At 58.5% G+C, this 22,959-nt stretch overlaps 13 protein-coding genes across 13 annotated transcripts; 8 read left to right on the forward strand and 5 right to left on the reverse strand.

Annotated features, from left to right (window-relative positions):
- Positions 1-168: 168 nt before the first annotated feature.
- On the forward strand, positions 169-648 carry VTJ04DRAFT_5636 (uncharacterized protein; the record flags this gene model as incomplete). Its single annotated transcript, XM_069363772.1, has 2 exons — positions 169-385; positions 455-648. The coding sequence occupies 2 exons, from the start codon at positions 169-171 to the stop codon at positions 646-648; spliced, it is 411 nt and encodes a 136-aa protein (XP_069220585.1).
- A 382-nt stretch (positions 649-1,030) lies between these two features.
- Positions 1,031-1,869, forward strand: VTJ04DRAFT_5637 (uncharacterized protein; the record flags this gene model as incomplete). The annotated part of the gene is made up of 3 exons (XM_069363773.1): positions 1,031-1,175; positions 1,256-1,591; positions 1,700-1,869. The coding sequence occupies 3 exons, from the start codon at positions 1,031-1,033 to the stop codon at positions 1,867-1,869; spliced, it is 651 nt and encodes a 216-aa protein (XP_069220586.1).
- A 655-nt stretch (positions 1,870-2,524) lies between these two features.
- On the forward strand, positions 2,525-3,106 carry VTJ04DRAFT_5638 (uncharacterized protein; the record flags this gene model as incomplete). The annotated part of the gene is made up of 2 exons (XM_069363774.1): positions 2,525-2,840; positions 2,922-3,106. The coding sequence occupies 2 exons, from the start codon at positions 2,525-2,527 to the stop codon at positions 3,104-3,106; spliced, it is 501 nt and encodes a 166-aa protein (XP_069220587.1).
- Positions 3,107-3,615: 509 nt separating this feature from the next.
- Positions 3,616-4,207, forward strand: VTJ04DRAFT_5639 (uncharacterized protein; the record flags this gene model as incomplete). Its single annotated transcript, XM_069363775.1, has 2 exons — positions 3,616-3,977; positions 4,039-4,207. The coding sequence occupies 2 exons, from the start codon at positions 3,616-3,618 to the stop codon at positions 4,205-4,207; spliced, it is 531 nt and encodes a 176-aa protein (XP_069220588.1).
- Positions 4,208-4,913: 706 nt separating this feature from the next.
- Positions 4,914-6,585, reverse strand: VTJ04DRAFT_5640 (uncharacterized protein; the record flags this gene model as incomplete). Its single annotated transcript, XM_069363777.1, has 2 exons — positions 4,914-5,885; positions 6,043-6,585. The coding sequence occupies 2 exons, from the start codon at positions 6,583-6,585 to the stop codon at positions 4,914-4,916; spliced, it is 1,515 nt and encodes a 504-aa protein (XP_069220589.1).
- A 752-nt stretch (positions 6,586-7,337) lies between these two features.
- VTJ04DRAFT_5641 (uncharacterized protein) lies at positions 7,338-7,706 on the forward strand (the record flags this gene model as incomplete). Its single annotated transcript, XM_069363778.1, has 1 exon — positions 7,338-7,706. One exon carries the CDS (start codon positions 7,338-7,340, stop codon positions 7,704-7,706), a length of 369 nt encoding a protein of 122 aa, XP_069220590.1.
- Positions 7,707-8,001: 295 nt separating this feature from the next.
- VTJ04DRAFT_5642 (uncharacterized protein) lies at positions 8,002-12,090 on the reverse strand (the record flags this gene model as incomplete). The annotated part of the gene is made up of 3 exons (XM_069363779.1): positions 8,002-11,327; positions 11,382-11,922; positions 12,025-12,090. 3 exons carry the CDS (start codon positions 12,088-12,090, stop codon positions 8,002-8,004), a joined length of 3,933 nt encoding a protein of 1,310 aa, XP_069220591.1.
- A 57-nt stretch (positions 12,091-12,147) lies between these two features.
- On the reverse strand, positions 12,148-13,212 carry VTJ04DRAFT_5643 (uncharacterized protein; the record flags this gene model as incomplete). The annotated part of the gene is made up of 4 exons (XM_069363780.1): positions 12,148-12,283; positions 12,513-12,537; positions 12,922-13,155; positions 13,200-13,212. 4 exons carry the CDS (start codon positions 13,210-13,212, stop codon positions 12,148-12,150), a joined length of 408 nt encoding a protein of 135 aa, XP_069220592.1.
- Positions 13,213-13,243: 31 nt separating this feature from the next.
- VTJ04DRAFT_5644 (uncharacterized protein) lies at positions 13,244-13,915 on the reverse strand (the record flags this gene model as incomplete). The annotated part of the gene is made up of 5 exons (XM_069363781.1): positions 13,244-13,269; positions 13,327-13,392; positions 13,465-13,615; positions 13,793-13,807; positions 13,868-13,915. 5 exons carry the CDS (start codon positions 13,913-13,915, stop codon positions 13,244-13,246), a joined length of 306 nt encoding a protein of 101 aa, XP_069220593.1.
- Positions 13,916-14,335: 420 nt separating this feature from the next.
- On the forward strand, positions 14,336-15,137 carry VTJ04DRAFT_5645 (uncharacterized protein; the record flags this gene model as incomplete). The annotated part of the gene is made up of 3 exons (XM_069363782.1): positions 14,336-14,565; positions 14,638-14,745; positions 14,828-15,137. 3 exons carry the CDS (start codon positions 14,336-14,338, stop codon positions 15,135-15,137), a joined length of 648 nt encoding a protein of 215 aa, XP_069220594.1.
- A 431-nt stretch (positions 15,138-15,568) lies between these two features.
- VTJ04DRAFT_5646 (uncharacterized protein) lies at positions 15,569-16,853 on the reverse strand (the record flags this gene model as incomplete). Its single annotated transcript, XM_069363783.1, has 4 exons — positions 15,569-16,027; positions 16,220-16,415; positions 16,611-16,687; positions 16,761-16,853. 4 exons carry the CDS (start codon positions 16,851-16,853, stop codon positions 15,569-15,571), a joined length of 825 nt encoding a protein of 274 aa, XP_069220595.1.
- A 900-nt stretch (positions 16,854-17,753) lies between these two features.
- On the forward strand, positions 17,754-19,720 carry VTJ04DRAFT_5647 (uncharacterized protein; the record flags this gene model as incomplete). The annotated part of the gene is made up of 9 exons (XM_069363784.1): positions 17,754-18,005; positions 18,116-18,193; positions 18,265-18,314; positions 18,383-18,527; positions 18,586-18,628; positions 18,690-18,775; positions 18,833-18,902; positions 18,955-19,186; positions 19,237-19,720. 9 exons carry the CDS (start codon positions 17,754-17,756, stop codon positions 19,718-19,720), a joined length of 1,440 nt encoding a protein of 479 aa, XP_069220596.1.
- A 674-nt stretch (positions 19,721-20,394) lies between these two features.
- VTJ04DRAFT_5648 (uncharacterized protein) lies at positions 20,395-22,553 on the forward strand (the record flags this gene model as incomplete). The annotated part of the gene is made up of 2 exons (XM_069363785.1): positions 20,395-22,468; positions 22,537-22,553. 2 exons carry the CDS (start codon positions 20,395-20,397, stop codon positions 22,551-22,553), a joined length of 2,091 nt encoding a protein of 696 aa, XP_069220597.1.
- Positions 22,554-22,959: the final 406 nt, after the last annotated feature.

The following is a 22,959-nucleotide window of genomic DNA, read 5'->3' on the forward strand; positions in this document are numbered from 1 at the left end:
CCTCGCGCAACCTCGTTGCTAATAAGAGGACCCCTACGTTGAGCCATTGAGCATCCCGTGGCACCCCTCTTCTTCTCATCTGACCTCTAGAAAGCTCATCAGTTGCTCTTGGCACGTCGCCATTCCAGCAGCCAACCAAGACCACCCTTCTTTAGACGCAACACTTCGATGGGCATCTCTTGGACTATCAAAACCGCCTTGACCAAGGCGTGGCGCTGGGTCAAGACCACGGCGACCAAGGTGGCCAACTGGGTTGCCGAGAGCCCTCGTACCACAGCTCTCGTCGGCGTCGCCGTGGGTGGACTTGCTATTGCTGTAGCTCCGGCCATCGTCACCACGCCCATGCTTGCGGCTGCTGGCTTTGGGACTCTGGGCCCTGTTGCGGGTGAGTTTGTTTAAGGTCCCAGTGACAGCGAGGAGTATACGGGATATTAACAATCTTCCCCCAAAACAGGTGGACTCGCTGCTGGAGTTCAGAGCACAATGGGCAGTGTTGCTGCGGGAAGTCTGTTTGCCACCCTCCAGAGCGTCGCCATGGGAGGTGCCGGAGCCGCGATGGTGGCCGGGGCGGTTCAAGCAGTGGGAGCTGGTACATGTGTTATTGCCGGGGCCTGGGCGGTGAAGTCGGCAAAGGAAACGAAGTATTAGTCTAGAGTAGGGCTACTTTCTGAGGATCTTCCTCACACCATGACATAAACAACCACGACCCCTTATTACCTCACGATAGATTGGACTATTGTTAGGTGGACATCCCGACTGGGAAACTTGACCCCGGTGTGCTGTTGGAAGGAATGGCTTCACTTGGCGACAACAAATCGGAGATGCAGGTCAAGTATGCATGTATGTACATACCTATATCAGGCACAAAGCTACCTACCTACCCGACCTGCAAACACTCGACCACAACAGACAAATCATAAATAAACATCTCTCTGGCTTCCAGGCTTGAACATCAACCTCACTCTTCACTCCGCACCCAACCCAAGCACCAAACTCGCCCACAAAACGCACCGCAGGGTATCCCAGAACCATGCGCCTCCCAGTCGCCATCATGACCCTGGAGGCTCTCCGGGTCCTCGCATGGGGCTTCCCACCCATCATAAATCCAGGCGACATGATGGCATTCGCCGAGGAACTCCAAAACTTTGTCGCCAACGATCCAATAGGCCAAATCGGCAAGGAACTCCAAAACTTTGTCGCCAGCGATCCATTAGGCCAAATCGGCAAGGAACTCCAAAAAGTCACCGGCGTCCAGATTCCGGAGCCAAGGATTTTGATATAAAGAAACACCTTCAAACCATACTCGGCTCGGACGAGGAGATCCGACTCGAAGCTCTCCTCGACATAGATCCAAAGCCAATCCTCGAGTCGATAGGCATCCTTGACAAGATTCAACCCATCCAGGCCGAGGCAGGGCCCAAAGACAAAGACAAGGCCATCAAAGGAGCCGTCTGGGTCGCTGATACCCCCCGTTCCGCAGCTTGCATCGTCATTGTTGTGGGACCGTTGGTCATCGTTGTGTATCCTAATACCGTCGCCACCTCCCCGCTTAGAGCTATATTAGGCATTGGGATTCTGGGTCCCGTTGTGGGTGAGTTTTGGATTTGAACATGAACCACATGTCCTGGGCTTGCAGATTGCTACCGAACTTTAGCTGACTTCTTTTCCTTCTTATTCTTCGAAACAGGTTCGTTGGTAGGTGTGGCCCAGAGCGTTATTGGGAACGTTCTTGCTGGGAGTCTCTTCGCACTCCTTCAGAACACCGGCATGGGAGGCACCGGACTCGCCAAGTTTTTGAGCATGGCCCCGGCCACTGGGCTTGGCGTTTCCATCGTCATTGTTACAGATGATTCATCGGTGAAAATCTAGGATGCTTACCATGGGCGTGATGGTCCGTTGTAAGTAGCCATCGCCTTTGTAAGAGACCACCGATCGACTTTGTCTATCACAACCCTTTCTCTTGTTGACCTTGGATAAGGTACCCTCGTAGGAAAATCCGGGGGTAGGCGTGGGAGGCTGAGCTGAGGTGCCCGGGCTTTCGAGGGAAACCAGTTGGTCTTCGTATGTATGTAGATCCAACAACCCAGCCTTCCAGGTTCTGACGCCAGTTAGCCTGGCCGTCGTTTGTTGGCCCGCCCATGGAGGTCCCCAACCCCGCCTTGCTCAACCAACAGGATGGCAAGGAGGTAGTTAACTGCCCTGTCACGGAAAGCCTACAGCTACCCAACTGCCGCGGGAATGCTGCCTGACACAACTGGAACTGTCAAAGCATCATATGCTTGCCTTCCTGACCCCGCAATGTTCCCTCTGTCGTAAGGCATTCTGCAGGGAGCCGTTGGTATGGTCCCTGTCAGGTGTAAGGGCAAACCGAAGAGATGGACAACAAATATAAGCACATGTCTTTCGGGCTTCTTCTCTCATCAGTCCCTCCCACGCAAGCACTCCTATCCCCCATTGTTGTTACCCTCAAGCCACCACAAATTTACCAACCCCTGACTACTCCAGGCAGGACATCAACACGACCATGCGGGTGTCTTCCGTCATTTACAGCCTGGAGGCCGGCCTGGCCGTTGCCTCCGGCATCTTGCCTTCTTTCGGGGGTGCAATGAAGCGACTCAACACGATCGAGATGCCTCCGGGCGTTCCCATCGCCGCTGCCAACGTGGGGGCCTGGGTCAAGGACACGGCCACCAAAGGAGCCGCTTGGGCCGCCAACAACCCGGGTACTGCAGCTTGTGCTGCAGTCGCCGTCAGTGGGCTGGCCGTCGTCGCAGCTCCGGCCATCGCTACCACTCCTCTCTTGGCAGCAACTGGGTTTGGATCCGGCGGCCCTGTCGCAGGTGAGTGTCGATGATAGCACCCAACTTACCTCGTCCAAGTTACACTCGCGGGAACAGTTGGCCGACTTCTTCTTGACACAGGTAGCATCGCTGCTGGTGTACAGAGCATGATCGGCAATGTCGCCGCAGGAAGTATGTTTGCTACCCTTCAGAGCGCCGCGATGGGGGGCGCGGGAGCTGCCAAGGTCGCAGCTGCGGCTCAGGCGGCTGGACTTGGAGTGGCTGCTGCCGCGGGGGCCGGGGCAGCAAAATCGGCGAAGTCGTGATGGTGAAGATGATAATGATAACGCTGACGAGGATGCGGAGAATGCGGACGGCGGAGAGAAGGAGGAGGACGAACCACTCCCCATGTCTACCTAGGTGCTTTGGTATGTAGTGTACAGAGGACTAGGCAACTATCTACGACTTTGCTTACCCCTCGGATTTCTCCATACACTGCTCTTATTAGGTGGTGGTCTTGGCTGGCGTGGGGGACTTGGCGATGGCTTCATTGCTATTGTAGTGGACTAGCTGTCTACCCCCCTATACTAGTTAGGTTAAGGGTATACTTGGCGAGTTAGACACGTGCCGTGCGGATGGCAGGGCCGGGTGTGTTCAGCCTCGTACCCCCTTGAACAATTCGCGTCTGTCTTCACGACCCAACCACCGCTCTTCGGCGGCTCCTCCATTCGCCTTGACCTCTCTTCATCAACCGAACTTTTGGACACCCGGTCATAGTACCTAGTCTCCCCGCTTCACGGCACCCACGTCCGACCGAGACATCTTGTCCTTGGAAATGGAGGGCGAAGAGCTGCGTCCAACGGCCCCCTCCCCAACAGTCCCTGTCGTCACGCTCTACCCGGCGACAACCGACATAGTCTGGTCGGGCCGTTGGGCGGTGGCGCTCACCACCGTGTGGACGCCGCCTCCAGACTGCACCTGGCCTTTACCGACCAAAGAATTCAAATATCCACCTTTCACGAGAGTGTCATGTGCGCCGCCCTATTGGGAGCATGCCGGTCGCGGATGGATGGGATTCTACTCCCCCGCCATCTGCCCGTCGGGCTACACCGTCGGGACCACCGTTCCGTCCACGCGCCGATATTACCACGATAATCCCATACACCCGGACGAAACCGTTGGCATCTGCGTTCCCACGTAAGCGGCGTCTTTGCTGAGAACCGCGACATTGTGCTGCTACTAATAGCCACAACTGCAGATCCTACACCTACGAGGTGACCAACTGGGACATCACCCCCCGAAAAGCGGCAACATCTCTTCTGCCCTTCCCTGACGGCGAAACCTATACCTCCGAAGCGTACGTCTTCGTGATCCGCTGGCGATCCGAGGACCTGTCTCTGTTCGAGACGCCTCCCATTCCGTCGTGACACCAACTTCGTCCTCCGAATCCCTGTCCACCCCCGCTGCTCCGACCGGGAGGACGGCGAGTGACCTCGATGGCGCTGCGTCAGCATCCAGTGGAGCTTCCCTCTCCGGGGCTGCCATCGCCGCCATCGTGTTGGGGGTGGTCCTGGCGGCGGTGCTCGGGGGGCTCTTTGCTTTTGTCTTGATGCGCAGGCGGATCAAGGCCTTGAAGGCGACGAGGACGCAGCATGTCGGCTTCCTCGACAGCGCGAAACCAGAACTTGACGGTCATCCGGCGGGGGATCCCAAGGCGAAGGACGTGTCTGGTGTCGAACGGATGGGCGGGTCTCCAAGAGACGCACTTGGGCATGTGGTTGAGCTGCCGGCGGACCGAGTGCTTTCCCCGGAGCTTGCCGGTCAGGATAAAGAAAACCGGATGAGGTGGGAATGATGGAGCCGGGCACAAGGTATCCAATCTCGACTGCTTCCGAGCCCAGGGCAAATATATGACGCGAGGAGAAGCTGGACGTGAAAATGTGCTTTGTATACATGAGGGCACTAGTTGAAACCCCTATGTGAAGATCGAGGTATTTCCCTAATGAAAAAAGCATGTCTCGGCGTCCGTCGCTCCCAGCCAAAGCTACCGTTCTTTCTACGTGCCGGAGAACTCCGCACCTGCTGCGATAAATAGGCCTCTTAACGTCGCTATACTACGACTAATGTGGACCATCATTTAAACTCGGCCACCGATGCCTCCATCCCCTTCCCAACCTCCATCCCCGCCTTACCCCCCTCCTCCAACATTTTCTTAATCACCGCCCCAAACCTCCTCACCCCCTCCACAATATCCTCCTCATCCACCCACGAAAAACTCAGCCTCACATTCCTCGGAAACCTCGCCCTCTCCTCATCCCCGGCAACCTCAAACAACCTGCCTGGGGCCACCACCAACGCCTCCTCCCTCCTCGCCCTCTCCGCCGCCGCCGAGGCATCCACCCCCCCCGGCAGCGTCAACCACACAAAATACCCCCCATACACCTCCCCCTTCCCATCCCCTCCTATCTCACCACACCCACCCCTCCCATTGCCATTCCAAACCCCCACCCCCAACGGTCCCAACACCTCCCTCACCACCTGCAGCATCACCGCATGCCTCCTCCTCAACGCTGGACGGACCACCTTCTCCACATGCTCCGCGACCAACCCGTCCTTTAACACCCGCCAAATCACGGCCGCAGCAAACTGGCTCGCCGCGCCGCCGCTGCGGTTCGACCCCGTCTGGGAAAACCCCCAGGCAAAATCCGGCGTGGCGTGGATCCACCCTGTGCGTGTGCCCGGGCCGACGAGCTTGGAGAAGGACGCGTTGGAGACGGCATGGCCGAAGTTTTTACCCGGGGGGTTGTGGGGGGAAGGGGGAAGGGAGGCATCGATTTGGGTGAGCAGGGGGAGGGGTTTGAACTCGGAAAGTGGTGGTAGTGATGATGAGGAATGAGAATGAGAGTGGGGAGTGACGGGCCATTGGAGGAAATCGTAGACGTCGTCGCTGATGATGAGGGCGTCGTATTCGCGCGCGAGGCGGACGAGGGCTTCGCGGCGGGGGAGAGAGAGGGTTTTGCCGGAGGGGTTGGCGGAGGTGGCGACGAGGTAGATGACGTGGCGGTAGAGCTTGCGGTCGGGGTAGGGGTGTTTGAGGGGGGGAGTCTGCGGATGGAGTTAGTTATGAAAGTCTTGAACTCAATCCGGGACAGACAAGACAGAGTAGGCCCATCAACGAGGGTCAGAAACAAGCCAAAAAAGGTCATATATGAAGTGAAATCAAAGAAAGGAACAGAAACAAGAGGGAGAAAAAAATACCAACCTCCTCCCTCCTCCCCTCCTCCCTCAACCTCCTCTCCAACTCCCCCACACAAATCCCCCCCTCATCCTCCGGCACTGCCCTCAACCGCCCGCGAAACCCGGCGTCCTCAAAAATCCCAGACGCCATAAAATAACACGGCGCCGCCATCCACACCGCGCGGGTATACGTCGGATCTGTAAACGACTGCAGCAGACACGCCAGCCCCTGGCTCGCCCCTCCAGTAATAGCAATTTCATCCGCCGTAAACAACCCCCCTTTCACCTGACCGGAATCCCCCTTCTGACCATCCTTGGGGTAGGAGGGGTACACCTCCCCAAGCCACCTCGCCAACTCATCCCTGAGCGGCTGGAAGCCCGGGTCGATGGCGTACTGGAGCATGGGCACAGCCACTTCGGGGTCGGCGAGGACCTGGTTGGCGGCTTCTCGGAGCTGGGCTGCCGGCAAGAGGCTCGGCGCGGGCCAGCCGCGGAGGAGGTTGATGGGTTTCTTGTCGGTTTCGACGGGGCCGGAAAAGTCGGAGGTTGTTGCGGGTCGGGGGGCCATGGTTCTGGTTGTGCGTGGGGAGGATGCTGTGTGAATGGCTGAGTTTGAGATGTGAACGTCGACAATAGGGTGCGAGAGGGAATGTTGAAAGAAGAGGGGTTGAAGAAAGCCGGGACGCTTGCTTGGTGACGTGAAGTTTCGAACAATCTTCAACGCGATGCAGCTGTATGTGTGCCCCGTCATGCGTATTGTATGCTCGTGAAACAAGTTCTGTGAGGCTTGTCCTCAGTCAGATACCTACTCATGGACTTTCTGTCATGTAGTGTAACTCGAAGCAGCAGGTAATACAGTCAAAGAAGCAGGGACAACTGACTTGACGTTAAATCAAGCTTGTGGGGCTCCCCGTCCCGGTGTTCCAGCGCATCCGGCTCGGCCCGGACCACGGAGAAAGCCGAAGACGTCTTTGGATCCCCAGTTCTTAGTATTAGTAGTGACACCACCGGTCTCACCTCATGCCAAGGACAACCACTACCTTCATGGGATACCCCAGGCCAAGCACATGAAACTTTGACACTCACAACAGCACTCAGGCACCCATCTGACATCACTCATCATGGATATATTTTCCGGCGTCAGACCCAGAAAGCGAGCCTGCCGTCCGTCACTCAAACACTAAACTCTGGTATGGCGCAACCGTCAACATACAGAGATACACATCACCATACCCGACGCCCTATCATCTCTTTCGACGCTGGCGGAGCGAGCGAGCCATTTTCTGTCCGTCTCCTCCAGACCTCAACTGAAATCTGTGAATGGCATGCATCACGCTCTCTTCTTCCGCGGGCCGAAATCACGCAGGTGGCAGGAGACATGAGCCATCATCCGTATCCCCCATCCATCCGTTCCAACGGACAGCTCAGCTGATCGGGCATTCCCCTCGCGACAGCCACGCCACACCGAAAAAAACAAAGCCGTACTCCATCCCTTTCCTCCTCATTCAGATTCATATCCCATCCGATACCTCTTCCTCCATCATGATGATTCCCGAGCCTTTCCTCGCCACTTCGTCCACCCAAGTAGGCTCTTACACCATATTAGTTGCCTCTAGGCGGCGAACAGTGTCGTGTAGGAAATGTGCCGTCGTCCTCCTTCCGATCACAAGAAAAATTTCCCTGTTGTAGGTAAGGGCGCGACAGATCGAGCTCGTAAGAGCGGCCGGAGGACGACAAGAGGCGACTGCAAAGGAAAAAAAGGAGTAGAAATAATAAGAAAATGTAGTACATCTCCGACATGTTCCGGCTGAACTCAACCGACCGCAATCGAACTCATCGTCATCGTGCTTCGCTTCTTCATCTCATAGACGCGGAATGACCGAGTCGCGGAGGGACAAATGGTCGGTCGGTCGTACAAAACTCGAACATGACTTAAACTCAGTGGCAACATGCATGACGAGTCGCCGTATTCATCTCGTTACTGCTAGGTCTGCGTCTGCGCATTCCCGTTGTTGCGCGACCAGTTATCGCGCGAGCGGTAACCGCTCCGATGGCCGCGGCCGTGAGATCCCGTGGTTCCCGAGCCCTGCTCACCCGAGAAAGCGGCCGACGGCTCGCGACCCTTGGGCCGGTGTTGGCCCGACGGACCATGGCGGTTGTTGCGAGGTCCGGAGCGGCGGGGGTTGCTGCGCGTCCGACCGAACGGAACCGTGATGAGCTTGGCCTCGCCTCCTGGGAGACGAACGCGCCAGACCGGGCCGGACCCAGACAGGTCGGGCGGGAAGGAAATCGGGTCGGCGCTGACAACGACCGGGAAGAACTTCTTGCTGAGCGGCTTCGGCGACGGGCTAGGCTGCCACGCCATCTCAGGGACGGTCTTGGGAAGCCGGATGGGCGGGACCGACCCCATCTCCTGCTCTTCGAAGCATTCCTCGTCCATAACCTTGGTGGTGATCGACAAGCTCAGATCGGCTGGCGGCTGCACCGATGGCGCAGGGACCGACGGCTCGGGTTGAGCGGCCGGAGGCGGCGGGGCATGATCGGCACCGGACCGGTTCGGACCCTTGCGCACGCCCAGCAGGTTGTCAATCTTTTGCTGCCACACGCTGTCGGTTTTGGCCGCAGTAGGGCCGCGCTCAGGCTCTTTGTACGGCGCCTGAGCGGCCCAGGCAAACGACGGGGCTCCGTGAGGCCTCGAATCAACCTTGGGGGATTTTGGCAGGTCAGATGAAGCCTTGTTGGACTCCGTCGTGCTTTTCTGTGTTGAAGTTGTAACCGTCGTCGTCGGGGGGAGGCGAACGACCGGGTGCGGAGGAGGAAGCGAGACATGCGGGTGGCTCGCATCGCCGTCGAAAGCAGGGTGGCCCGCCATGTCGGGCGGAGGAGGCGAGGGGGAATCGCGGCGGAGGATAGGCTCGACGACGGGCTGAGGAATTGGCTCCGGAGCCGGCTCCGGGCGGACGTCCCGGTTTTCTTGACGCGCGGGGAAAAACCTCGAGCCTCCGCGGGCCGGCTGAACCGGACCCTGGGCAAGCTGCCCGTAATCAGGCGCGGCACCGGTGGACGGACCGTTCTGGACGCCCGTCTTGGCCTCGGTCGAAGCGGCCCACGGGTTGTCTTGTCCGATCTGCACGGTCTGCTTGGGTGCGGCAGTGACGCGGACGCCGCTCGCATCAAGCTTCGTCGGGCGCCAGGTGTCCTTGATGGCGGGCTGAAGTTCGGAAGCCGACCGACCCTCCGCCTTCAGGCGACGATCGCGCTCATCGTACTGAGCCTTCAACATATCGTCGTACTTGCGGTCGCTCTCGCGGACGGCGGCGGCCCACGGGTTCTCGGCGAACTGACGCTGGGGTTGGCGCGGGGGCCCAATGGGCGGCTGACGAGGGACATTGGTCGAAGTCATGTTTGGAGGGGCAATTGGACCGGGACCCGAGGGAGGAAGCTGGGTGGTCGGGCCAATGTCGGAGGAAAATGTACCGTTGCCCAGGCTGCGGTTGTGGTTGGGAGGAGCCCACACGTTCTTGGATGAAGGTTGCGGTCCCCAAACCGGAGGAGGAGCGTGGCGATCGCTTTGTCGCGAGGGAGGGGCCCAAGGATGATTTTGCGTGGGTTGCCCTTGCCCGTGCTGCGCTGTCGAAGATTGCGCTGCTGCCTGCGCAGGCTGCGACTGCCCTTGTTGTTGCTGTTGTTGTTCAGACACCCGGTCTGAGTGAGGAAGGCGCGGTGTTGTGGAAGTGGTGGGTTGCGGAGTGGGAGTTTGTTGTTGTGATTTTTGCAAATTCGAGTCGCTCGCACCTCCAGTTGTTTCTGTGGGTGCACCAGCCGCAGGGGTTTCCGCGACCTTAGGTTCGCCTTCTTCTTTGGGCGCAGTGCTTTTGTCTGATGTTTTATCACTCCGCGACTGGATTTGTGTGGGAGTTGAGGCGGCAGCCTCCTTCTCTTTCTCCGCCTTTTTGGAGTTGCCCGGCTCGTCGGGAGGGAAACCCAAGGCCTGCAACTTGAGACGAATGCGCTCCCTCTTAGCCGCCTCCTCCCTCGCTTCTTCCTCCTGTCGCCGCTTCAGCGCAAGCTCCCGGCGCTCCCGCATCAGCCTCTTCTGCAGCTCGATATCATCTTCGGTAATCACAACCGCCGGAGGAGCTCCTGGCGACGGGTGGAGAGGCGGTGGCAGTCCGCGGTTATCAGGACCCGGCGGCGGCCGCTGATGCGGCTGTTGTGGCTGGTGTGCCTGCGGAGGCTGCTGGTACGGGGTTGCGTGCGTCGTGCCCGGAGATGTTCGGGGCTGCCACGGCTGGCCGTGACGCGGTCCGCCTTGGTAACCAGCCGGCGGCATGCGTGGCGAGATGGGACCTTCGCTCCCGCCCGCGGTCGATGTTCGGCGAGCGATGAGCTCCGGCGGCGGCGGCGGATGCTCCAGGCTCTTGAGGGTCGGACGCTGCCAGCTCCCGCTTCCAGTACTAGTGTTAGAGGAGCGCCTGCGTCCATACGGGCCCGGTTGCTCGTGATTCCTGCCCGAGAACGGCCCGCCCTGGTCCATAGGACCGTGCGGCTCGTGGTGCGGCGGCCGCTGCATGAGGGACGGCTGTCTGCCGTACGGCGGCTCGCCCCGCATCGGCCCGCGGCGGTCGTAGGGCTCATATCGGCCGGAATGAGAATTGTAGAGCTCGCGGTTGCCGCCCCCAGGGCCGTCCCTCCAGGGAGCGCGGCTGAAGTCGTCGGCGGCGATTTCTCTGGGCGGCTGCTGCGGGCCAGGCCCGGGCCTGAGGCCGGGGCTTGGGTGAGCCGGGGGAACCTTGGGCGAAGCCTTGGGTCCAATCTCGGTTGCGGCGGCCTCCGGAGCGACGGGAGAAACCTTCTCGATCTTGGGCAGCGGCGCCCACGGCGACTTGGTGGGTGCTGGGGCAGGCGGAGGTTTGGCCACCAGGGTCGGCTTCTCTGATGTCCCCGACTTGAGCACGAGGCCCTTGCCAGACCCCAGAGTGCCGGGCTTCGAGGCTGTGGTGGTAGCAGTAGCGGCGGCGGCGGCGGCTGTCGTGGTAGTCTTATTCTTGTCCGCATCGGCCTTGTCCTCCTTGTCCTTATCTGCAGCAGCTGGTTCCGTCTTGGAATGGCTGTCGACATGCGCAATCTGGACCTTGGTTCCGTCCTTCCACGTAATGGTCTCGGGCCCCCAATCATCGTCGTCATCTTCTATGTCGGCCCAGTTAGACTGGCCCTTGCTGTCGCTCGTTTGGAGGCGCGATGCCATGTGGATGCCGTATTTCCGCAGTTCCTCGTCCGTGTACTTCTTGGGCTCCGGCGGAGGGGCGGCTGCGTCGCAAAGTCAGTACCCATCGCAGCCGCAATCCAAAAACAAACACTCACGTCGATTCTTGTTCCAGACAGCGCTGGGGTCGGGAGCCGGCTTCGCCCCGTTCGCAGACCCCTTGGTGATCAGGCCACCGCCCGTTTTCGCGACCAGCCGGGGCCGGGACGTCGTGGTGGTGCCCGAGGAAGCGGGGGTGGCGCTCGCGAGCGAAGGTGACTTCTCGGCCGTCTTGGTCTGTCCGCTGGAGGCGGAGGTGGCTTTGGTGGCCAGAAACATCTTGTTGACATTGATGGCCTTGAAGGAGGTGGGTTTCTTGGTCGTCGAGGCCACGCGGCCCTTGGAATCTTTCGTCTTGGAAGCATCAGACTTGGCGGCTTCGTTGTCGGATCCTCCGCTAACACTGACTTCTGCCGAGTTCACCAGATCGTCCACGATATCCGAAAGGTGCTTGTTCTCGAGCTCGTCCGGCGACGGGCCAGCGGCGGGCGAGGGGGCAGCGGGCGTGTCACGGTCACCGCTGCTACTACCTCCACCACCACCGTTTACTTGCGGACGGTCAAGGCTAGCATTCTGCGAATCCGAGTCGACCTTGGGTGTCTGAGTATGGTGATGCGCCAGAGCAGCAGCAGGCTCTGTGGTCAGCGGCCACGAACGAGGAGGATATGGAAGGTCGAGTGGCGAGGGTTGGTCAGAGCTTACGAGCTTGGGAGAAGAAGTCACAGCAGCAGCTTCATCGGATCGCTCCTTGGGTGACTCAGTTGCCATTCTACGGTTGATCTGGTCGTCGAGAAATCGAACGGTCTCGTGCGATCGATCGCGGGTTCAGCGGGGATGGTGGTGTATGCTGTCGTCGCGGAAGGTAGGTAGGCGTTGTCGCGGATGGTCGCGGATGGGAGGTAGGAGTCGTCGCGGGGTAGTAGAGTTTACTCGGGGTTGCTCAGCTAAAAGCTGTTTTTGTCTAAATCACGAAAACGCAGAGATGTTCGGTTAGTTGGTATTTCGATAGCATGGGAGCGCTAAAAAAGCACCCCAACGTTAAGGTTGGTCAGGTAGTGCAAACCGAGCTCGAAACCTTAACAAAAATGCCGACTTGGGACTCACGACATGGCCACGCACGGCTGGAGTGTGCAACCATCCAACATCCATGCAAGAAGTGTGGGGAGGGGAGTGAGGGTGCTGCTGCTTACTTGCCTGTCTTTCCCAGGAGAGAGTCTGTCGGGTGGGATTAGGTGCGTCGGCGGCCCAGGGTCAGGCTGCCGCAGACTGTTGTCGTCGATGATGCCTCGTGTGGAGGGTATGGGAAGGGGCGTTGTTTTGGTTTGTCGAGGAAAGGGTTGGTTTGCGTAAAAGGCCGTGTCCTCATCAGCAGGGCGGCGATGCGGCTGGCTGGCTGGCCTGCTGGTCTTTTGCTGGCGAATAAACCCACGATTCCACGCTTGGCTGGTCCGAGGTGGTCCGTGCTCCCCGTTCTTCCGCTCTTTTAAGCCGCCCGCCCGCAAAACGGATTGCACGTTTCAAGAGGCCTCACAGCACAAGGAGGGGAGGGATGCAGGAACAAGAACATATTTTGCACATGGTCACGAGTCGGGGACTCACAAGGGACGGAGTGTACTACGAGTATCACTTGAGCAGTCTCTTCTCCAAAGATATGGCTTGCATAGTTATGACGTTGCTCAGGGCCTTGCCCACAGCATAGGGACTTGCATGATATCGTCGTCTCATCCGAGTTCAACCTCAAGCCCCACAGCACAGGCACCCCCAAACTCAAGACCAACAAGTGATTTCCCCATGCCAGAGAGCTCCGATCACAAGCGACACAAACAAAGGAGGCTCGTTTCAGTTTTGCTGTCTATTGGGAACTGTTCAGTATGTACACGCGTGGCTCATTGCCACGGAATCCAGACTCACTTGCTCCCACTTAGTGCGCGTTGTTCTTGTGGTGGCCTGCATCATGTCAGTAACAGCTGCGCAGCCTTCTTCCTTCGGCGGGGAAAAACTTACGCAGGTGGAAGTAGTAGTTCTGGGCATAACCGACAGCGAGAAGGAAGACGATAGCGTGGACAATGGCTGTTGAGCGTTATTAGTTGCCTGAGTCACCACGAATCTCTCCATTTCGTCTCGATCGGGATCGTCACGTACGCTTCGCCGTTGGGTTCTTGCCAAAGTGCTTGGCCTGGTAGCGGCCGAGGATGCCGGTGGCCTTGACCTCGGGAGCGGGGCCCCGAGGGAGTTTCTCGTAGAAGCTGACGACGCGCTGCATGCGGACAGCGTCGGGAGCAGCGCCGATGGCCTGCGTGCCTTATCAGCATCCAATCTCCTTGGCCTAGCTCCCAATTCCCTCTGCCTCCCAATCCACGTCCAAACGTCCAGAACCGTTTCGAGCCTCGAAAAAAAACGAAGTTTGGTGGGGTACGGGCGGCGGACGTGCAACTCGTCCTCGAGATCAGACTGCTTGCGGGAAACGTACCTTCGGCGAAGCAACCTAAAAGAAACACTCGTTAGTCTCTATTCCCGTCCCTTAATTGGGTCTCTGGTGTCCTACCTTGGGAGGGATGAGCGTCGAAAGCGCCCGGCGGGTGACGTAGCTCATTTTGGCAGGAAGGTGTCGCGCGAGCGCGGGAAGCTTGTCGGGTCAGGAATTGATACGGGTGGCGACGAACAAGATACCGGCGGCTCGGATCGCGCGTCGGGGGCTCAATTGGCGTTGGAAGTTGTCGTGAGCTGTTAAAGATGGGTTTCTCTGGAGGAGAGGGAAAACCGCAGCAACCGCAGAGGGTCTCACGGGTCTTGGCACGCGGTGATTCCCGACCCACCAATCAGGCTCGTCAAGGCGGGGCCCATCCTCGATTGGAGGAACATGGATCAACTCCAGAGCATCCAACGGCGAAGTCGAATAGCCTCAACAGCACTGTGAAGCTTTCGAGCTGTCTCCCATCCAACCCCCCAGCTCGTCGAAGCTCCCTCCTCCAAACACCCCAATCCCAACACAGAGGGACAGTCGCCAACAAATATGTCCTCATTACGCGCCACCGGCGCCTCGGCCGCCCGGCTGATGCGCAGCGCCGTGCAAGCTCGCCACGCCGTCGTGCCCGCAACCGTCCGCTACGAGTCCTCGACGGCGACGACGCCGGCGACCGTCTCCTCCCAGGAAGCCCAGCAGAAGAAGAAGGAGCTGGCTCCTGCGCCGACACTCCCGCGCAATGCTCCCGACTACAACGCCCCCATCGACATGGCTACCAGGTCGGTTTCTGGTTTCCACCACCACCATACCTCGATTTATCTCAGCTCCCAACGCTGACCTCAGGGCTGCAGCACCTTCACCCCGGTCCCCAAACACGTCCAGGACGGAAGTGAGGAAAATATTCTTCCCGCCGGCCTGATCTCCGGAGCGCCGATGGAGCTGCAGGCGAGGACAGTCCGGTACGCATGCATCCCTTCCCTCCACCTCTCCTCCAACCAGAACCCCCACAAACACTCACACCTCTCCCCCACCATCAAACAGCATCTACAAGCCCGCCAAACCCGCCACGCAGTCCGGCGAGCACAAGTCGAGCCGGTGGCGGATGGACTGGGACGTGCTGGGCAAGGGCCACCGGTGGGAGAACCCGCTGATGGGCTGGCAGTCGTCGGCCGACTCCATGCAGGGCACGCACCTGTCGTTCAACACCAAGGAGGACGCCATCGCCTTCGCCGAGAAGCAGGGCTACGAGTACTTTGTGCAGGAGCCCAACGAGCGCAAGTTCGTTCCCAAGGCCTACGCCAACAACTTCCTCTATTCTCCGGGGAAGCTGAAGCATATCCGGACCAAATAGATGGGAAGATCCGGTGTGGGTGGAAGGTTTGGTGCAGGAGGCTTGTACATACGAATGGATCGTTCCCAAAAATGGATGGCGGGAAGCTTTCAGTTCATCAAAACATCCAGCTGCCTGTGGTCACTCGGAACATGGTGCATAGCACGTTAGAAGGCAATGCATTGCGCGGGCAGCTCTCAAAATCCAGCCCGGCCGCCCGTCCGTATGATGACGATCCTACATCCTAGAATCAAGTTCGTCCATGAAGTAGGTATCCATGCCAGCCGTGTAGTTCAACCCTAGTTCCAAAACGCCCTCATCCATGATGACCCAGAACCTGCCAATCCACACCGCCATCGTGGCCCAGTATCCCCGCATAACGCCGAACCAATACTCCGCTGTGATGAACCCACAAAAACAAGGAATACCGCCAAAACATACAGAAGCATCATTCATGTCGTAATCATGGGTTCGTGCCCGCCGTCCACGCGGGACTCGCTGCTGTCTGTGTGAAGGCCGAAATCAAGAGACTCGGGCAGGTCCATCTTATCAGACCGTGCTGATGTCTCGGCCCAAGCGCGCATGCGCACCAGCTGCCGGATCGCAGCCTCCCGACGCTGGTTCTGGCGCGCCAGGATAGCCTCATTCACCTTGGCAGCAGTGTTGCGGCGCAGGTCTGAGCTGAGCAGAGATGCGAGCTCGGGCCGCAGCTTATCGTGCGGAAAGATGATCAGGGCCATGGTCTGCTCGAGATCTGGCAGAAACTCCCGATGCGCCGCGGCTCGGGGACCCAAGTTCTTGGTCGCAAAGTCTACCGCCGGTGTCGGATCACCGCCGTTGCATTGCCGGATCAACTCGACCAGCTGCAACCGGAGAAGAGCGAAGTGAAGCTCCGGGTTGGTGTCCAACAGCTGATGTCATGTTAGCGTTGGGCATCATGACAATGACGATGGGAGAAATAGTGTGTGATGAGAGGTGCTCATAAGGGTGTGGTTGTTTCTCATCACAGGCCGAAGCCTATGCGTGGTGCATGATGAAACTCGTTTTCTAATCATGGCAAAGTAGGAAAATCGAGGAAATGGCGTGCATGTATATGTACCTACCTCAGGATCGAGCTCGTTCAGGGCCGAGATGGCCGACTCGATATCTCCGCTGTGGATGGAATGCATGATGGACTGCCGAGCTTGGATGGAGGCATCAGGCTGCTGTGGCTGGAGGTTGGCCTCCTTGCAGAACTTGGCGGCAGCCTTGGGGTAGCCTTCCATCGTCAGGTAGTCGAGGATCAGAGCATTGATGTCGCTGGGCCAGCGTTAGCATGGTGTCTGGCAACCAGGTGAAGCAAAATTTGCAGAAGGCAGAAAGAATATGGCAATCAGGGCTAGTTAACGAGTATGCAGTTTTCTCCACATGGAATTTTCGGAGAGATTCCCATTGATATGCAATCATCATGTTGCCAGGTATTGCAATTGCGCATGCTGTTTTCTTGACACGTACCTCTTGGGAGCCTTGACGTCGGCCACCCGCTTCTCGAAGCCATGGTGGGAAGGAATTGCGGTGGAGGTTGAAGAGTTCTGCTCCAGGACCGATGTTAGTGTCCGATCGTGGCCCTGACGAGACCCAGCTCCTCCGTCAAGAGATTCGCACCATTCGGCCTAGTCTCTGGCGTAAATGTTCAAAGACGCTGTCCTGGAACGTGTCGTTGTCAAGGCCTGTGATTTCGAGAGGGCCGAGCGACATGTGCTAGACTGAAAAAGTGCGCCGGTTCACATGGGTCGTTGTACGCGACTCGATATCCGTCGGGTCGCTGTATCTCGATGTGTGGGCGGGAGCAGGTGCCCAGATGACGGGAGGTGGGAAGAAGGGGATGGATGGATGGACGACGTTGGAGGAGGCAGTTCCGGAGTGCGCCGAGGATTTTGCAGCAAAAGGCTGAAAGCTCTTCCAGCGGAGCCTCAGGTCCTTCCCAGCCGCGCACCCCAACCGGGCAGTTGCCCTGCACAAGCGGGGCAGCTCCTGTGGGTCTGGTAGAATGTACACAGGAGACGTGGACGGTTGCCAGCTGCAGACAGTGTCAATCACCTGTCCTCCATCTGGGCCTTTAAGAGTGCACTCCGCCAGTTGACCCTTCAACCCATCTCCCTACTCCTCCGTAGCTCTGAGTTGATGATGGTGAAGTGTGAGAAAATCTAATTTGACCGATCTCTTATTCTTGGACGCACTTGATAATTTCCAATATTTTCTGATCAGCTGCCTCTGTCTTCCACACCCTCACCTCAATTTGCCCAGGCATCAACGTCACCTGCCCAGATTGGGCAGAGGTACAAACATACAAACCCCACCCTCACCGAGGTCAACTGCCCCTGGAACCCTTCTTATCATCTGAAGCCTTGTCTCTGTCAAAAGACCTGTCCTACGGGCATCAGGGTGTAAAGACGGGCTGCCGTTTTATTCTCCTCTTCCAGACGTCTCACCTTGCAGATTACAAGTTCGAGGCAGATACAAGAGGAGCTTGTCTGCTCGGGTGCTACTCGTTCTGCATCAAGCCGGCTCTCACAGCATAAAAGACCGGGAAGAGTTGGTGTTGTGTCCATCGGCTTGCGGCAGCATCTGCACCTGGGTAGTTCCGATCATCCAATCATGCCGTCTCCCGCCACCGCTGAGTCAAACGCCGATGCACCGAACGGAACCCTGAACGGGACCCCGAACGGTCCGGCACCAGCCCCCGGCTCCGAGTCCGAAGGAACTATTGCGACGCGGGCGCATTATGCCCCTCCGTGGGCCGATGTGAGCATCATCGGCATCGCCGGTAGCTCCGGCTCCGGCAAGTCCACCTTGTCGCACGCCATCGTCAACAAGCTCAACCTGCCGTGGGTTGTCATCCTGTCCATCGTGAGTACTTCACCAAAGGCTGAACCCGGCCAGTAACAGGACGACAGACGACTGGGCGGCGTACAGAAGCAAGTAGTGATGCTGACCAGGTGGCTTGGACATCTTCGTAGGACTCGTTCTATAAGAGCCTGGACGCCGAATCATCCAAGAAGGCGTTTCAGAACGAGTACGACTTTGACTCACCAGATGTAAGCTGGGGCTCAGACACGCCCAGATCTTGATACCTAGGCCATTCGTATCATACTCATGCTTGTCGTAGGCATTGGACTTTGACGTGCTGGTAGAACGGCTCCGTGACCTGAAAGCTGGGTGAGTCTGGTTAACTTGCCTGCTCCCAGCCTAGAGTGCCAACCGCTGATGATGAATCTCAACGGCAGGAAACGTGCCGAGATTCCCGTGTATTCCTTTGAGAAGCATGCCCGTCTGGACCAGACTACGTCCATCTATTCGCCTCACGTCCTTATCCTCGAGGGCATCTTTGCGCTCTATGATCCCCGGGTTGTGGAACTTCTTGATATGAAGGTGCCTTGTCTCCCTTGGTGACTGCCCAAGACTTTGCCCCTGGCTGACCGAGTCCAAGATCTTTTGTGAAGCCGATGCCGATACATGTCTTTCCAGGAGGAGTATGTCTCATCAGGCTAACTTATGATGTGCCCTCGTGGATGCTGATATATCCCTCTTCAGTATTGAGAGATCAACGAGACCGCGGCCGAGATCTCGAAGGCATTATCAAACAGTGGTTCAAATTTGTCAAGCCAAACTTTGAGAAGGTCAGGACGCCTGTTTCCTTCTTCCAGCTACGCTCAAGCTCATGACTCGATCTCCAGTATGTCAACCCTCAGCGCAACGTCGCCGATATTATCGTTCCCCGCGGCGTTGAAAACCATGTCGCCATGTGTGAGTGCAGCAAACCCTCAATTGAAACAGCTGTCAGCTCTAACCAGCGCAGCCATGGTTGTCCAGTTCATCCAACAAAAGCTACTCGAGAAATCGGCTCACCACCGAGCACGTCTTACCCAGCTTGAGATCAGTGCGCAGTCAGAGCCGCTGTCGAATAAAGTACACATCATGAAGCAAACCCCACAGTTACGCGGCATGAACACAATCATCCACGACATCGACACGCCCAGCGAGGACTTTATCTTTTACTTTGACCGCATCAGCGCGCTGCTTGTCGAGGAGTATGTCTGTCCGTCGCGAGGACCATGGCAACGCTAACACCAACTCCCAGGGCGCTTAACAACGTCCCCTTCGAACCTGCGAGCATCACAACGCCAACAGGTCAGACGTACGCCGGGTTGCAGCCAGCGGGCGAGGTATCCGCGGTGATTGTGCTCCGCGGCGGTGCGGCCCTCGAGGCCGGCCTCCACCGATGCATCACGGACTGCAAGACGGGCCGCATGCTGATCCAGAGCAACGTGCGCACCGGCGAGCCGGAGCTGCACTTCCTGGTGCTGCCCCAGGACATCGACAAGCACGCGGCCGTGTTGCTGCTCGACGCGCAGATGAGCAGCGGCGGGTCGGCGCTGATGGCCGTGCAGGTGCTCATTGACCACGGGGTGCGCCCCGACCGCATCGTGCTGGTGACGTACAGCGCCGGCCGCATGGGCCTGCACCGGCTCACGAAAGTATTCCCGGACATCGCCGTCGTCGTGGGGCAAGTTGTCCCGGATATCGAAGAGCGATGGGTCGAGAAGAGGTATTTCCGGTGTTAGCAAGACGGGGGTAGCATCTTGGAGTCTTGGAGATACGGATGCTCAGCCGAAGAGGGCGACCAGACTTGGAAAGAAAGGGGTGACTTGAGCAGGTGGCAGGTCATCATCAGTAAGCATTTGCAACTGACTCGAGGTCTGCATATGTGTGTGTGTGTGTGGTGTTTTGGTTCTCCGGAACTTCCGCAGGTTGTATGCCCATTGTCTAGGCCGCTCTGCTGTCGTCTATAAGTAGATTGGCGTTGTGTTAATCCAAGGTGTGGCAACACGGACGAACCCGAATCCGGCATCCCAGTGGTCGCTCAAGACGCCCGATTGATCAATTCATTTATCCCCTGTTTTCTTGTCCCTGGCTCCCTCCCATCCCCAGCTGCCCTCAGCAAACTGACGTCGCGAGCTGAGCTGGTCCAAATTTGAGATGGTCCAGAACAACACCCGTTTCTGCCCAGTTGGACAGGCATACAGCCAGCAACCCAATCCACCAATCTTGGCCTTATTTACCTCGACTCTTGCATTACTTAATATTTTCATTTGATCCCCTCACTGATTGTATATTTCCTCTTGTTTCTTGATCATTTCTTCGCTCCTTATTGCTTCATTTCTTATGGAATCCAACGCACGGGTTGCTGTGCACCCTCGCTGACGTCATCCCCACAACACCAAACAGCTCACTCACCATGGCCATGAGCTCTCACATAGCCGCGCGACAGGCCGGCCGGCTCGGTCCTCGCGCAACAACTTGGACAGTAGGCCCTAGACAATGGCGCATCACTCAGTCCCGACCACTGTTCACGACGTTGGGGACGCGGCCACGAGCAGTACCACAAGGGACCGCCCTGAAAGGCTTGCAGTCCTCTTCCTCCCGCGTCTTGATCCGGCGGTTGTCAGACAACCCCGTCCCGAGGGCACCCGGTTCGAGGCTGCTCAGCTTTGCTTACCGCACTGCGGCATGGCTGGGAATCACCGTGGCTACGGTGGGCGCTGGCGTTGTGGCCTTCTTCGTGTATGACGCGTCCACCTACCGGACGCATCCAAGCCATGAACCCATCAGCGTCAGCGCCCTCGCTATCAACCCGCGCCGCGGAGGGCCCAAGAACCTGCCCATTCTGGAATCGCACCTGGACGACGACGACACCGAGGAGAATCGTCGCAAGAAGGACAAGCCGCACCTGGTGATCCTGGGCGGCGGCTGGGGCGGCGTCGCGCTGCTCAAGGAGATCGACCCGGAATGCTACCGCATCACCGTCATCTCGCCGACCAACTACTTCCTGTTCACGCCGATGCTGCCGTCGGCGACGGTGGGCACGCTGGGCCTCCGGTCGCTGGTCGAGCCCATCCGCCGCATCGTGCACGACGCCGGCGGCCACTTCCTGCGCGCGCGCGCCGAGGATATCGACTTCTCGACGCGCCTCGTCGAGGTGTCCCAGCTAGACAGCCACGGCCAGGAGCAGCGCTTCTACATGCCGTACGACAAGCTCGTCATCGCCGTCGGGTCCGTCACCAACCCGCACGGCGTCCAGGGCCTCGAGCACTGCAACGTGCTCAAGGACATCAACGACGCCAGGGAGATTCGCAACAAGGTCATCCACAACCTGGAGCTGGCGTGTTTGCCCATCACCCCGGACGAGGAACGCAAGCGCCTGCTGTCCTTCGTCGTCTGCGGCGGCGGGCCCACGGGCGTCGAGTTCGCCGCCGAGCTCTTCGACCTGCTCAACGAGGACCTGATCCACCTCTTCCCGCGCGTGCTGCGCAACGAGATCTCGGTCCACCTGATCCAGAGCCGCGACCACATCCTCAACACGTACGACGAGACGCTGTCCAAGTACGCCGAGGACCGCTTCCGCCGCGACCAGGTCAACGTGCTGACCAACTCGCGCGTGCGCGAGGTGCGTCCGGACTCCATCATCTTCACGCAGAAGCAAGGCGACGGCAGCATCGTCACCAAGGAGCTGCCCATGGGTTTCTGCCTCTGGTCCACGGGCGTCTCGCAGAACGAGTTCTGCAAGCGCCTCGCCGCCAAGCTCGGCGACGCCCAAAAGAACCGCCACGCCCTCGAGACCGACACGCACCTGCGCCTCAACGGCACCCCGCTCGGCGACGTCTACGCCATCGGCGACTGCGCGACCGTGCAAAACAACGTGGCCGACCACATCGCCACGTTCGTGCGCAGCCTGGCCTGGCGGCGCGCGGCCGCCGCCTCCCCGGCCTCGCTCGCCGAGAACCCGGAAAAGATGCGCCTGCACTTTTCCGAGTGGCGCGCCGTCGCGGAGCAGGTCAAGCGCAAGTTCCCGCAGGCCGTGGCGCACCTGAAGCGCCTCGACAAGCTGTTCGAGGAGTACGACCGCGACCACTCGGGCACGCTCGAGTTCGGCGAGCTGCGCGAGCTGCTGCGCGTGATCGACAGCAAGCTGACCAGCCTGCCGGCGACGGCGCAGCGCGCGCACCAGCAGGGGCAGTACCTGGCGCGCAAGTTCAACAAGCTGGCGCGCGCGGCGCCGGGGCTGCAGCCGAGCGATGTGAGGGACGGGGATGTGGATGATGCGGTGTACAGGGCGTTTGAGTACAAGCATTTGGGGAGTCTGGCGTACATTGGCAACTCGGCTGTGTTTGACTTTGGGCATAACCGCGGCATTGCCGGCGGGTTGTGGGCGGTCTACGCCTGGCGGAGTATTTACTTTGCGCAGAGCGTCACGTTCCGGACGAGGCTTTTGATGGCCATGGATTGGGCCAAGAGGAGTCTGTTTGGGAGAGGTGAGTTTTTCTTTTCCTGCACGGGATGCCTGCCTGACTTGAGGAACGACGTGCTGACGCGAGAACAGATTTGATGAGTTACTGAGAGTGGGGGCCTACAAGAAAATGGTGGAGTACATGAGCAGAAACCTGCCCAGCATGCCTGTTTATTCTCTGGGGTTTCCCTTTCGTGATGACTAAGATGGGTTGCAAGGAAATCCTTAGGGGCGGCATTCTGTAGAATTGGGTACCCGGGCGTCTGTGGTTGGAGGTTCGATGTCTGTATGTTTCTGTCCTCGGGCGTTGTGTAAGGGGCAAGGGCAAAAGCATCTTGCTGGGGAGTTTGACCCAGTCCGGACGGGCAGTGATACGCTGATCTTTCCCAATATTGAGTGGTATATTCTATAGTTCTAGCATACATGTGTCACAGCAGCGCTGGACTTTGTAATTCAAGGTTCCTTTTGCCCATCAGGACGGCCGGGGAACCTATACTTGCCATCGTTCATTACTAC

This window comes from Mycothermus thermophilus, assembly GCF_041956435.1.
Source record: "Mycothermus thermophilus strain CBS 625.91 unplaced genomic scaffold VTJ04scaffold_3, whole genome shotgun sequence".
NCBI lineage: Eukaryota > Fungi > Ascomycota > Sordariomycetes > Sordariales > Chaetomiaceae > Mycothermus > Mycothermus thermophilus.